We start from the raw sequence: 15,537 nt of genomic DNA, 5'->3' as shown, positions 1-15,537 counted from the left end.
TGGCTGGGGTGTTGAGTGTGGAAGCAACTTGGAATTCAGTGGACTAAAAGAGTTCAATGTCAGAGTAAGGCATTTCAGTGCACGTGCTGCTGACAGAGGACTGCTATGTGACTCTTATAGACAGGTGCAAGGATTTGGCCTCCCATCTCGTCTGGTTTACGACTGACCAAAGTACTTTATTCCTTAGATGATCTCTTCTTCCAAAGTCTGACAGAAGCTACGCTTGGCTTTTTCTTGTGGGCTCTGAGGACTGAACTCGGGTCCTTGTGTTTTTAAAACAGTGTGTTAAGAGGAAAAAAGCGGTTTAGGATAGGACATTAGAGCCTCACAGTAGAGTGCTGGGCTAGTAAGTGTGAGACCTTGGCTTTGATCCCCAGCACATTCTACCAGCAAAGAGTGACTTAGTGTGGCCCTACGTACAAGGCTGGCTCATTTTGCCCACGTTCCAATAATAAGGCTTTTGTCCACATCTATGTTCACTCTTGTGAAGACTGATGAAAAACAAAACAAATCCCCCGAAGCCTCCCCATTAGGGGGCCCTGTTTTTCTCTAACAAGTGGGGTCTAGTTATAGCACACGGCAGGAAACGCTTGCAGGAGTTTATCACTGCCAGGCTGGTGTGAAAGAAAGAAATGGAAAAGTCTTATTTGGACCATCTGCCTACCATCAGCTCTGCATGACAAGTTATCAGATACACAAAATCTCATTTTAGCGCTGACCTGGGAGAGGAGGAGACCAATGATGTCACGGATCCAGTCAGCTGCCAAAGCATGACACTAAGTGACAAACAAAAGGCAAAGCTCTGCTGGGGGGGGGAGGGGAGGGGGGATCTACCACAGTGAGCAGAGGAGCTCTGAGGAAAGATCAATGGTGATTACTCTGACTGCTGAGGAGAACAGAAATGAGAGATGCCCATCAAATTAATAGAATTTCCTCCTGTCTGTGCGAGCAGAGATAACAGCAGGTGTTCCTTGGCCATGTGGCTATCGTACATCTGCAGAAGCGCATAGATCCTGCAACAACAGCCAAGTCTTGGAGCTCAGTGGGAGAACACTTACCCAGTACAGCGAGGACCTGGGTTTTATCCCTAGCCCCTAGCATTGTCCCCTTCCCCACAAAAATTAAAGAGGACACATGGTCTAGCATGTTTGTGTTATGTACGATAAAATGAGAATCCAGTGTGAACGGAAGGCATAGCCCCTCCCCATCCCCAGGCAGTGGCAGAGGCCTGTAAGAACATGCTCTCAGGAGCTGAGGGGATGGCTTAGTTGGTGATGCTTTTGTTGTACAAGTATAAGGACCTGAGTTCAGATCCCTAGCACGCAAGTAAAAACCAGGAGCTAGTTTACAATCCCAGTGCCAGGAAGAGGGAGGCAGATGGATCCCTAAAGCTTGCTGGACAATCAGCCTTGCTTGAGGCCATGTCTCAAAAGATAAGGGGGATGGCAAGTGAGGAAGACACCTGACATAGGCCTAGGTTTTTTACACAGACACCCATGTGCACACACATACCTAAATGAACAGGAACATATGCCACATACACTCTTATTCACACACACACACACACACAGAGAGAGAGAGAGAGAGAGAGAGAGAGAGAGAGAGAGAGAGAGAGAGAGAGAGAGAGAGAGAGAGAAAGAGAAAACAAAAACAAAAAGCAAAAAACAAAACCAGACATTTACATCCAGACCTGCTATGACTGGTACCAGCTACAGGCCAGGTTATTTTGAGCATCGTGGTTTCAATACTAAGATTTCTAGTTTCCAGGCCCTCCCCCAATCTTAAATCTCAACTCAAGTTCTAAAATTCAGTCATCTCTGCACTAAGGGCATTCCTCTAACTGGTTAGGAAAAAAGAATGCTGACCAACTGTTCACCAGCTTCATTTAAGGAAGAGCAAAGCCAAATGTGGTTAAACTACTTTAGACAAGTTAAGGCCGAAATAGACTAACGATGCCTGTCATGGCTGGGCTAGCAATGCTAAAGCTAATGTCTGGAAGGATACTGGGATGCTCCCTTGTGAGGGAGCTCCAGAGACTCATCAAACAGCCATGAATGAAGGATTTGCGCACGTAGTTCTGATTATAAATAAAAGGATGCACCCAAGTGCCAGTGGGCTCTCTCAGTTCCAAGTCAAGAGCCGTCAGGGATTAGAAGTGGCATTCTGGGAATGAAATACTGCTGCGTGATAAATCATTGCTCAACACGAGCTCATCACGGGCCTCTCACTTCAGAACTGAGGCTGCTCAGGTAGAGTCCTCGCCAGCTGCCGCCTTCCTCTCTCTACAGCAGCACCCTGGTAGGAAGAAAGTAACATGGTGGCCTATTCTTGGGAGACACATAGCCACTTGATCTGTGTGTTTCAAGTTCTATTAAAGTTGATTTTTGTTTCCAAAACCAGAAGACCTGACTGTGGTCCTTGAATCTGAGCAACCATCTTAGTGTACAGAAAAAGGGAAATGAGCAAACAAACAAAAACCCCAAATAAATAAGCACACGCATATGCGTAGACACACACATACACACACACACACACACACACACACACACACACACACACACATATTCTCCTGTAGTAAATAGGAGTATTATTTGTCATCTCTGTTTTTTAATCAGTTACTATCAGTTACATGATTGAGATAAATGTCTTCTGTCACACACTCAGTGACCTCAGGGGACCCATTTGGGCATTTTAATTAATTCCACAGACCAGGAACTCTAATTGACTAAATTTCTTAGTTACGACTTTGCCTATTATTGGTGGCATCCAGGAGAATGGAGCTGCTGACTTAACTAAATGAAGTCCACGTCCAGGTCTATGGCACACTGACAGCTAACGCGCTCCCCTGAGCAGCCCATTGCCACCAGATGGGCCAATCACTTCCCCTTATTATCATCACCGGAAGGAACTCATCTACATCAGCCTGTTCTCCAAGCTGAAGGAGTCTTCTGGTCCTTTCTCATAGATCCTACAAGCAGCAGCAAATAGGAGTCCACAGTTTGTGTGACACTGGTAACTCTTCCTGCCTTGGCCTGGCCAGTGCTTCTATTAGTTTTCTCTTGTTTGTGCTAGCTCCTGATGATCCCTCTCCTTACCAGGACTTTACAGTTTGCTTGTGAAATATACTAGCTATGCAATATTTGAGATGCACAACCATATATGTGTCTTGTATTGTATAACTTTCCATGCCGTGCTGCGGTCGGATGGAACAAGCCATTGAAGCTACATGCAACAGGAACTCAACGCCAGAGATAGAGTGACATTTATAATCACCCATTTAGTAAGTGACAGTCTCCATGGGCCACACACCCCTTTTATAAATGTATATGTAGGGGGGGGTAGCTCACCAATAAAACGCTTGCTGTGGGAGCATGAGGATCAGAATTCTGCCCCTAGTGTGGCCACAGAAAGCCGAGTGTGGTAGTGAAGGCTTGTAATCCCAACGCTGGGGAGGCAGAGGGAGGAGCCCTGTGCTTGCTGGCCACTCAATCCAGCCTCATCCACATGGCCTATGTCCCAAATGAGAGACACTGCCTCGGGAAAACAAGGTGGGTGGTACCTGAGGAATCACACCTGAGACTGTCATCCGGCTTCCCCCCGCAGGCACACTCTCTCCACATGTACACCCCTTGTCTGTGTTACTGAGACAATACAGGAAAGAATGTGCTTAGTTCTTTTCCTATAATCTGTCTCCTTCCCACTCAAATGTAAGGGCACGAGGGTAAAGATTTCTGCCTGCTTTTTTTCCCTTTCTTCTATTATATGTTGCCACTCTGTTAGAATCCCTCTAACAGAAGGCAAGCTCAGAATAATTAATTCTTGAATATATGAACAATACAGCAGCACGGCAATTTTACATTTGTGGAGACGAGGTCTTGTCACTTGGCTCAGGCTGGCCTCACATTTGAAACCCTCCTACCTCCACTTCTCAGCTACTGGGATGGCAGACGTGCACCACTCTGACTCCATCACTGTTATGAAAAGTACCTGTAGGCTTCTGGTTCTCACAACACTAACTGCTCGAGTCCACCCTTTGCACATTTGTTTGTGAACAGCAAACCCTGTTCACAGTGCATAGGGGAGAATTCAATAAATGTATACTGAATGAGTGAGTGAATGAATGAATGAATGAATGGAGAAGAAATTAAAAAACGTCATGGGCCTTGTGCTTTGTATGCGATTCAGCACGAGTCTGTACAAAGATGAGTGAGAGCTCCTGATGGAGCCAAAGCCGCAGTGCAGCAAAGAGACACGGGACACATGGACCCGGGCTCAATGTGACCGGAAGCAATGCATTGACAGGGGGAAGAAAGAGAATTAGGATGTTAGGATGTTGAAGGAGAGGATGAGGTAAGATGGCAACCAGCGGAGGGCAGCATTTCAGCTGTTTTGTTTTGTTTTTTTTAAAGACTTATTTATTATTATGTATACAGAGTTATGCCAACATGTAGACCTGCAGGCCAAAAGGGGGCATCAGATCACATTGTAGATGGTTGTGAGCCACCATGTGGTTGCTGGGAATTAAACTCAGGACCTTTGGAAGAGCAGTCAGTGCTCTTAACCTCTGAGCCATCACTCCAGCCCCTCAGCTGGGTTCTGATGGATGCATAGGAGACCGGCATGGAGACTTGGGGGTAGAAAAAGACCCACTTTGGCTGATGACCACCCAAAGACCACAGAGACATGACACTCCCCCCCTCCAGCCCCTACATACACCTTCACTCTGGATGCTCAGTAAATATTAACAGATCCAGCAGCTATATTACTATTGCTTTAAGAGAACTCAATATTTGACAACAAAAATCACACAAGTACTTGCTCACTTGCCCTTCAAGCAGGAGCCACTTTATAACACTGTGCCTGAATGTACCTGCCACAACAAACCAAACCAAAACCTGCAGGTGGGGCCACCTAGAAACAGGGAAACTGCCATCCACACAGGGAACCTGAGACTCAACTTAGAGGGTATTAGACTCTTCAGGCATCGGAATTAAAATGAGATCAGTGAGGTGAATACGCAAGTAAGAATACTCTTGTCAGAGCAGCTAGGTCTCAGCTCAAAAGCCAGAAGGCAAAATCAGGGCCAGAGCCATGGTACTCAAGCAGCCGAGAGAGGAAGGCTTGAGACCTGGGCTGGCAGCTTTCTTGGTTCTAATACCATGACGCACGATGTTGGGTGGGAGAAAGAAAATCCTTGTCTGCAGAGTCCCTCATCTTTCAAAGATGAGGAGGAAACACCTTTGCATTTGTTCCCCTGCTGCCAGCGAGAGGGAGAGGCTGCATCCGCCCACCACACTTGCATCTCTGCTGCGACTGCCCATGTGCTTGTATCACATAACTCATTTTCTGCAGCCCCCACACTCCAAAGTCCCGCCTACCTATCCATTGCTGTATTAGAATTAAACCAGTGACAGCTGGCTGTCCCTCTCTTGAGCCTCTATGGCCGTTTAGAGTCCTTCAGTGCATATGCACAATCCAGAGACACCCCACCCATGGCAGCCCCTACGGCTTCTGCCCGCCACATCCTCTCGGTGAGGATGCCATCCTTCTAAGCCTCTTGGTCCTTTCCCTTCCCTCATTTTACTGACCGTCCCCCTCTTCTGGCTCTTTGCTTCTCTCCTCTGAGTAACTTGGACAGTGAAACAGCAGTGACATATCAGTTTTGATATGACAATGTAATTATGCAAGGACTTGAAACACGCCACGGAGTGTCTCCAAAGGCACTGGGAACTCCCCGGACTCTGCCGTCTCTAGACTCATGTAGTGTCAGATTGGATCTCCTCAGCCTATTGGGAAGGTTCCCTAGCTGTACCTGAAGACGCATAGAAATGGTGGTGACTGCGTAATACTGGTTCTCCCTTCCTTAGGGGGATTATACAGTCTTTCCCCTCCCCCTCCTTTCCTCTCTGCCCTCTATCGCTCCCTCCCTTTTCCTCCATTACCTCTTCCCATTCTCCCTCTTTTTTCTTGGACAGCATTTTACTATACATCCCAGAATGGCCTCAAATTTGCTTTCTTCCTGCCTCTTTCCCGACCCCCTCCCACCCCCAGGGTTCTGGGAATACAGGAATGTGTCACCATGCTCAGTGCACACACTGCCCTTACAAAGAAAGACCTGCAACCTTTGCATGAGGATTCATTCTTGGGCTCCATCTCTCCGCCTTAACCACGCCCCCCACCCCCCACCCCCACCTTCAGACACACCAGCTTGCTCTCTCTCCACCTTCAGCTCTTACCAAGCTCATCCCTCTGCCTAGAATGAGCCTCTTCCCTACCTTCCAGGTGGCCAGCTGCTTCCTGTCATCGAAGTGAACCTCAGACCTGTTAGTCCTCACAACACAATTCCAAGCCCTGTTCAATCCCTTTTTACCATTCGCCACACGCTGCTGGCTTTATTGCCCTTAGCACAGCGCGATCTGAAATGGCCTTGTCCATTTGTTTCTTCTTCGTAGTCTCTAGTTTCAGCCGCCATGCAGGGTCCATGAAGGCAGGTCACATGTCTGAACAATGTGACACGGTGGACCCTGAGTACACATTTGATAAGTGATTGAATACACTGATGTGAACAGTTGTCTCGGTAAGTGTTCCCTAAAGGATCACGTGACAGAGGCTTGGCTCTCAGCATGTGGCACTTTTGGGGGATGGCAGGACACTGAAGTGGGGCCTACATAAGGTTTCCTGGTCATCGGGGCTACCCCTTTGAAGGGGTTATTATCCCACCCTGTCCTCTCTCTTTCTGCAAGGTGAATGGCTTTACCAAGTGCTGTCACATGATGTGCTGCTTTGCTGCAAACCCAAGAGCTACACAGGGCCCACCAGTCACAGGCTGAAACCTCCAAAGCCACAAAGCAAAATTAACCTTTTCTCTTTGGAAGCTGACATATCTCCAGTGTTTGCTACAGAAACAGAAAGCTAACACAGTTCCCGTGGACTTTCTCCGGAAAACAGGAGATGAATCCAGTGACCAACTGTCCGCAGCTGTCGGTAGCCTTTTCTTCATTTTATATGAGTAACAGAAATGACGGTGCAGTTATAATTTTATGAAAACCCGCCATGGCCCCTGACTTTGCATGCACCCGTCAGGGCGAGTTACTCATGGCTTCTGGCTTCTTCCATATTCCTCATACACGTATTTCCACTCTGGTTGCATTGACCTCAACATTTTGCAGGTTTTATTGAGTCTGCCCATACCTTATCATCAGCTCGGTGCTTCACTGTAAATCATCCAAAAATAGACACACGCGCTAATTCTGGTATTAGAACCTGGGAATTCAGCCCGTTTTGCTCTTAGACTCCAGTCGGGCCCACAACCAAATCAAACAGGATTTCCACCCAACTGCTAAAAGGTTTCAGGGAAATCACTTCACTGCTAATTTGCTAGAGTGTCTCTCAAGACTTACATCCTTCCTGCAGGAGAAAGACAGGCAGTTGTGATGTGGGCCGGGCTCTGGTGCTTCAGAAGGAAGATGAGGTTAACATAGAGACATGTGTACTCATACACACACACACACACACACACACACACACACACACACACACACTCACATGCACACACGCATATACACACACACACACACATACTCACATACACACACATACCCACATGCACACATGCACACATGCATACACACACACACACACACACACACACACGTTCACTGTCCTTACCAACATAGCCTGGGGTGCCGCAGGCCGTGGACATCACATCTCCTTTGCCCTCCATTTTCGACAGGCCAAAGTCACTGATCATTATTTTGGACTCCTCGTCTTGACTGTAGTACAAAAGATTTTCAGGCTGGGAAAAACAAAACAAGAACAATTTATAGATTGTAAATCAATCCTGGGGTGTAGGCCTATCACCCCGGCTGCTTGAGAGAGAATGTTTCTCCAAATTAAAAAAAAAAAAAATTAAATAAAACGAGGGCTGGGACTGTAGCTCAGTGGTAGAGGGCTTGCTTAAAATGTAAGAAGCCCAGGACTCAACCCCCAGGACTTAAAGCAAGGGAACAAACCAATACTTGACTAGCAGATACATTTAAAGCTGCTTTACTTAAGGGAGATTCATCAAGTCTCACAATTAAGACCAGCCTTGACCTTTACACATAGACAATGTCTACATCAGTAGATGCCAATGAAAATAGCAGTGCTTTCTAAAGAGGCCGTGGTGGGCCACGCGGAGCTTTTGGCACAAGTACTCAATGTTATCCTTTTCCTTTGCTAGTATTTATAAGAACAACCATATTTTGAGGAAATGTAAGAAGCTGATAGCTCTCATACCGTCATTAGCTCTTGGCTAGGGGAATAGGATTCCCAGGAGATAAAACCACATTTGCAGGTTCTTATGAGTTCGCTTTTTTTTTCTTTCTTTCTTTTTTTTTTTTAAATCAGAAATGCTTGCAGGTTACTTTGCTGTGATGCAAGACTCTCTCCTGGCTCTCAGCAACACCCTGCCATGCCCTGCAGTCCTGGCAGATGGGTTGCACATAGCACACTGCTGACACCCTCAGCCACCTGCTCACACTCCTTCCAGGGGAGGAAGAGAGAGCTCTGGGAATCAAAGAGGCAGCACTTTCTAGTCATGTGCCTTAAAGACGCCCCTCTTCTGGCTGCCTCTGTGCCAAGCACAGGCTGCAGCATCTTCCTGTTAGCCCTCTGCACAGCACGGGGAGAGCTTAGACAGGGTTCCACATAGCAAAGGTTTCTGCCTGCCTCCCAGATCTACAGTCCTTGACTTGTTTGCTTGTTCTTATCATTTTGTTTTAATACTCAGGTAATAAAGTTTATTCCTTCTCAAGTCTCTGATGGAGTTGAAGACCAGGTAGCTCAGTTTCACAATGAAGCTTAGTTGTTTAAGGGTTAAAATGTTTTTAAGTCTAGATAGATGTTTTAAGTTGATAATGACAATATGTGATGGAGATTGATTTACATTCAGAATTTTAGACGCACCAAGATAGGAAAGATGTCTTCTTCAAGGCTCTCAAATACAAATAGCCAAAACACTAAAAATGTATCATTTATATAACTTCTGATTGTGTCATGGTTCTTCTCGCTATAGGTAGCTTATTGTATATATGTGCAATAATATAAATGTATATGTAAAAATAAAAAATGTTTAATTAATAAAAAAAATAAATAAAGTATAGGCTCTTACTGTATAGTCTAAGGTGGCCTGGAACCTGCTGTGGGTTCCAGACTGGCTTCAGCCTCCTGGGATTACAGGGGTGTACCTGTGTGCCCAGCTTGTCTTCACTGTGGTTTTGTGATATCAGTGACATATGGGAGAGACTTCCTTGGGGACAGACAATAAAACATTATTTTCACAAAGTTTTATGCAAAACTGGAGATTGTCATTGGCAAGGACTGATGGGGGGGGGCAAGGAAGGGCTTGTGGATTCCACGATGCTCCTGTCTCGGGCTAGTCCCTGCTCTACAGGGCTGAGAAATTAAACCTGCATTTTTATTTATCTTTTTTTCTTTGTGTGGCTTCGGTTGATGCTCTCCCTCACGGGGAAGGGGTGGGGCTGGTGTGGTAACTACTGTTCACCCCTCCCCCAGCACAGTTATGGAGATTTTGAGTGAATAGGTGTTTGTGGCTGCTGTCTACAACAAACCTTTAGAAAATTAAAGTAGAAAGAAGGATCTGGAATGTAAGCTCATATTCCCACATCATTTCCAGACTGGTTACCCTCTCATCCCAAAGATAAAGCCATGTGCTCTCTTGTCAGCCTTCTGGGGCAAATCCTAAGTTGCCAAACATATACGTAGCATGATAAGACATGTTTAGAAAGTGTTTTTTGGCCTTATTGTATATCATTGTTAACTGTACCCCTCTGAGGGTATTAAATGGAGGAGATATATCCTTTGGTTTATCTGAGATGGTGTGTGTGTGTGTGTGTGTGTGTGTGTGTGTGTGTGTGTGTGTGCTGGTGACTGTATCAGTTCTTCATGCGTGTACAGCAAGCATTTCCTGGACTGAATCATTCACCCAGCTCTTCTTAGTGATCTGGCAGGCGCTGTGCTCTCCGCCATCCACCCCCGCCCTGTCCTCTAAGTGCCCACTTGTTCCTCTTGTGTTCAGAGTTGGAGCTGGGCTCAGTCTCTCTCTTCTAGGCAGCGGTCTCAAACAAAGGCTTCTCTCTTGCCATAAGAAATGTCAAAACATTTTTCTTTCTTTCACAGAAGCCAAAGGGGAAAATAGTTTCAGTCCCTTGAAACAGTCACACAAAGAGTAACTGATGTCAGTAGTTATTATGACAGTTTTGTGGAGGAAGAAGGAGATTTGCAGAAAATCAAGTGATGCTGAAGAGTGCTTTGAAATGAAAACGAAACGGGCCAGTCTGTCACTGGAACAGGAATAATGCTTGAAAAAATGGGTGGGGGGTTCCTCTTATTGTAAAATCATGGGGTTTGGATTCTATCCATTGATGAACAGTGAGGTGCAGCCGTAGTCGCACCTATTTCACCACTACTGGCTTTTATCCTCCTTGTCCCAGGACGTCTGCAGCTGGAGAGATGAGCACGTGACTTGTGCTCACTAAGGGAAGCTCAGCTCAGGATTGCCAGGTACTCACACCCTCCAACCCACTCCATCCATCACACAACCTTCCTCCATGGGCAGTTCATTCAGGCCAGTAGGATGCTTTTCTGGACAGTTATCTCATAAGAGGGTTAAAACAACTAAGCAGCCACTGTTTCGATCAATGCTTTGAGTTGACTCAAGATTGGTAAGGGCAGCAAGACTCTTCCTGGCAGGCAGGAGTAGAGAGGCAGAGCTGAGGGGCGATGCTCCAGATGAAAAGCCATCAGGAGCAGTATGAAGCTGTGGGAGTGAAATTCACAAGGAGCACCTCACCATACTGCATCGCTGTTCTTCCTGCCAGGAGGGGAGGGGCCCTTTGAAGGGCCTGTTGCCATGTGAAAAAAGTATTCTGCTGTATATTTGCGGCATTTCTATATGACAACTGCGGGCTAACACCCAAATTAGACAATTGAGCTCCTTCCTTTATAATAATTTATACAGTAATTCTTAAAAAGATATCATTAACACGTTTCCGAGGAAGTTACGACCGTAGTGTAACAACACAACGGATTCAGTTTTCACAACAGGAGGCCGTTTCGCACCTCAGTGAACAAAACCCAGCAAAACCCAGAGATGTTTTTGGTTGCTGTGATTCCAGGAAGAGTGCTGGAAATCTAGAGGGTAGCAGTCAGGGATGTGGCTAAACATCCTGCAGAGCCCAATGCTGTTGCCCACACAGAGCCCTCTGTCTCTAAGTATCAATAGGGCAGAGTTGAGGAACCTATCCAAGTCCAGTGCAGGCCTGGTGGACACTTCCTTTCCCACTCCCTGTATTGTAACACAGCAGACCACTGTTGTCTCTAGCAGTTTCTCGGGGCCCACGAGACACAAGAACATCTATTTGGAAGGAGAAGGAGGCACGCTTGCTCATGCATTTGGGTAGCATCGCAGACCATGCGCCTGTCTCTCTTTAACACTATTGGGCTGTCTGCTGCTGTAGCTTAGACTGGGTGGCTTCCTTGTTCTTAGGAGCTGATGAAAACTTAATACCACGTGGATGAAACTCCTTGGAGAGCCTCTGGAAAGAGATCATACAAAAATCCTAACATAGCCACTGTGTTCTGCCACAACGATAAACCCAGCTGTCAATCATCTTCCCCTTCCATTTGGATTTCTACGGGGTGTGCCAGAAGGCCTCATGTTCCTGAAGCTTCCCTGGGCTTAGAGCTTCAAGAACTTGTCAAAAGCTTTAGGTAGAAATGGAAAATGGTCTCCTGTCTTGTGGACCCACTTTTTAAGGGGGACATGAACACTGCTCTGTCTGGATATGTCGTAATTATTTATAACTTTTTTTTTTTTTTAGGAAGTACCACAGCCCTGCACACCACATCTCTGAAGTCACAACACTAACTTGCTTAGCAACTGCTAGATAGCAACAGCTATGGGTTCAAAGCAGAGACTTGGCATGTGGTAGGGACACAAAGGAGCAGGGAAGGAATGCTGCCTGGCACGGAGGCACTTGGCTGGCTGACCTAGCTTGTCTCTAACTCTGCAGAGCCTCAGGGCCCTGAAGATTAGCGCATCACACTCACAGACCATTTGCTACTAAGAAGACAGCAAAGGCTAGAAAGGCTCTCTCCAGTGGTTCCTCAAGACTGGTCCCCAGAGTAGCATCACTGTCACCTGGGACTCGCTAGAAAGGCAAAGTCATGGGTCCTCTGTAGACCTGCTTGATCAGAACAGGTCTTGTTCTGTTGGGCAGAGCCAGAACAGAGATTTTACTGACTTCCCCATTGTCTCACCACCTCTAACACTGATTCGGTTTAACAGTTTTGCATCTATGAAAGGAATTCTCTAGAAGGTGATAAGACAGACTGTGGAAAGGGGGGAAATGGAACCATAAAAATGATTAGGGAAAATGATACATGGGAAGTGTGGTGGTTTGACTAAAATGGCTCCCATGGGTCCATAGGGAGTGGCACTATTAGCAGATGTGGCCTTGTTGGAGGAACTATGTCACTAGGAAGTTGGCTTTGAGGTCTCAGAAGCCCAAAACCAGGCCCAGTGGCTCACAGTCTCTCTTCCTGCTGCCTGCCAATCAGGATGTAGGACTTTCAGCTACCTCTGCAAAACTATGTCTGCCTGCATGCCGCCATGCTTCCCACCATGATGATAATGGACTAAACCTCTGAACTGTAAGGCCAGTCCCAATGAACTGTTTTTCCTTGATAAGAGTTGCTGTGGTCATGGTGTCATAGGTAGAAACAGATTCATTTCATCTTACAGCCTCCAGGTCACAAGCTCTCACTGAGGGAAGTCAGGGAAGGAACTCAAAACAGGAACCTGGAAACAGGGATTGATTCAGAAGCCAGAGAGGGGTGCCTCTTACTGGCTTGATCTCAAGGTTCACTCAGATTGTTTTTTTCATACAACCTAGGAGCACCTGCCCAAAGGTGGCACTGCCCACAGTGGAATGGGCCCTCACACAAGATCATTGATCACTAATGCCCCATAGTCTTGCCTGCAGAGGAACTCTCTCAGTTGAGGTTCCATCTTCCCCAATGACTGATCAATGAAGGGTCTCCATGTTTTTTCTCTCATGCACTGAATGGTCCCTTGGAAGGTTTTAAACTAATGCACAACCACTTCTCTGTGGCCCTGTAGGCTGCCTATTGGTTACAGAATCTTGCAAACAATGTCCAGCTACATCAGTATTTATTCTCTTTTAAGCTATTTCTGGGCTTCAGTACGCTGAAACCCAAACAAAAAACAAACAAACAAAAAACTACACAACTGCCTATTCTACCTATCTCTTCCCAAAGCAGCCCCATTCCTTCGCCATAGCCAGTGCTCTCCAGCAGGTGCATTGTGGGTTATGGAATGGCTGGGTGGTGTTGCTGAGCAACAGCCTCACCTTGAGGTCCCTGTGGACAATGCCCATTCTGTGGAGATAGTAGACAGCATCCAGGACCTGGCGGATGAGAGTGCTGGCATCCTTCTCTGTGTAAAATCCCTTCTCCACTATCCGATCAAAGAGTTCTCCACCAGACACGCTGTGAAACAAACAAATAAGATGTTAGGAACCGGAAAGGCGGCTGAATGGTGCAGGCAAGATCATCCCTAAAGAGTCCTTGGTGGGATCAAAAAGAAAACTTTGGTTTTAAAAGTAACTTTAAAACAGGAGCTGTAAGACTCATGCCAGGAGAGTCTTTTCCTGGAAGCCCCATGAGAGACAGAGTCCGAGATCGATGCAAAGACTTTTATTGATATGTTGCGACGGGGTCTACCTGCCTTTGAGAAGGAGGAGACCCCGAGCAGCAAAAGTTGTGGATTTTTATACCCTTTACAGAAGCAGACTTCAGCAACAGTGATTATTACAAACTTGATTGGCTAACAGGGTGACCTTTAAGCTGATTGGCTGCATGACCGGGGCTAAGTGAGGGGACCAGAGCCAGACAGGGAAATTTTTGTTTGTTCTAGTCACTGTGACCTGTAGCTCTGATTGGTTGGCCCCAGGTGCAAGCTCCTAGGAACAGTTGCTAGCTGTGTGTCTCTGGCTCTCCCTGGAAACTCCGGGTGGTGGAGGGTTCAGGTGCTCAGGCTCTGAACACAAAATGGTGTTGATTTGGTCACTACAGAGCCCAATTCTGAGTTTAGCATTTGACAACCTCTTCTGCAGAAGCAATCCCTAGAAAAGGTCCCTATGTCATAGCAGTAAAAAAAAAAAACAAAAACAAAAACAAAAAAACTGTGACATAGAATAAAAGAAAAGTAGAAAAACAAAAACAAAATCCCCAAGATTTTTGGCGTAGCTGTTCCTAAGAGGTTGCACCTGAGCTTGGTTCCTACTCTACATTCTGCCATGGCTATGTAAAGTCAAAATGGCCTCCATGGCGAAGCATCATCCAATATAAGCAGATGATACTGGACTGGTGTGTGTGTGTGTGTGTGTGTGTGTGTGTGTGTGTGTGTGTGTGTGTGTGCGTGCGTGCGTGTGCGTGTGTAGGGGAGAGTCTTACATGACAGGACAATATTGAGAGTAATGTAGTAGTTTCTCAGTATGCGTTGGGGTTTTTTTTTTTTTATCAATTTTAGGCCTTAAAACACGGAGTACATGAATGTCTTTTAGATGTTTGGACCTTGACCTTTCTACCTAATTTACATGGGTGATGACTCTAGCCTACCTTTTTTTTAACAATGAGTAGTTGCACACCCTTGAAGGTTTTCAGACTTTTTAAATTTTTTTTATTAATTTATTCAGATTACAACTCAATTGTTATCCTATCACTTGTATTCTCCCATTCCTCCTTCCCTCCCGCTTTTACCCTATTCCCCTCCCCTAGGTCTATGACCGAGGGGGAGCTTCTCCCCCACTATATGGTCATAGGCTATCAAGTCTCATTTTGGTAGCCTGCTTATTCTTTCTTTGAGTGCCACCAGGCCTCCCAACCAAGAGGAGGTGGTCAAATCTGGGGCATCAGAGTTCATGTCAAAGTCAGTCCCCACTCTCCACATAACTGTGAAGAATGTCCTGTCCATTGGGTAGATCAGAGTAGGGGTTCGATGTTTACTAACGTATTGTCCTTGGTTAGGGTTATCAGACTCTTAAAGCTACTGGAAACTTAAAAGAAAGAGAGTAGGGAAAGGACACTAAGCCAGGTGTGGCGATATCCCCAAATCCCAATGTTGAGATGCAGATCCAGGAAGGCTGCAAGTTTGAGGCTAGCCTGGGCTACATGGTAAGACCCTGATTCAAAATAAAATAATGAAAAAGAGGACACCAGATCACACAGCTCTGATGTGGTGCTGCTGACAACATTTCATTCTAATTTACTTTTTATATTTCATTTGATGGGGCTGGGGTTCTTAATACGCATTAAAATATGAACGTATGTTGGCCTTAGTTAAGAGCGGGGACACACGCTGGCTTTGACGCTGTCTGTTCACATCTTTCATCTATGCTGCTGCAACCCTGATGAAAAAACAAAGCAGAGCATCCCAGAACAGAAACAGCTCAA

The 15,537-nt window shown here is 46.1% G+C and overlaps 1 protein-coding gene across 5 annotated transcripts in view; it reads right to left on the bottom strand.

The window, feature by feature from the left end:
- The window catches only part of CAMK1D (calcium/calmodulin dependent protein kinase ID), a 398,121-nt gene that overhangs the window by 42,426 nt on the left and 340,158 nt on the right, over window positions 1-15,537 (bottom strand). For all 5 annotated transcript variants that reach the window (XM_084784034.1, XM_084784032.1, XM_084784033.1 and 2 more), the window contains exons 4-5: window positions 13,434-13,572; window positions 7,669-7,795 (exon numbers count right to left, since the gene is read on the bottom strand). In XM_084784034.1, the coding sequence (XP_084640160.1) occupies window positions 7,669-7,795; window positions 13,434-13,572 (266 nt within the window). The remainder of the gene's footprint in view (window positions 1-7,668; window positions 7,796-13,433; window positions 13,573-15,537) is intronic.

This window comes from Acomys minous, assembly GCF_964271855.1.
Source record: "Acomys minous genome assembly, chromosome: 5".
NCBI classification, from domain to species: domain Eukaryota; kingdom Metazoa; phylum Chordata; class Mammalia; order Rodentia; family Muridae; genus Acomys; species Acomys minous.
This window is presented reverse-complemented; position numbering and strand designations above follow the sequence as displayed.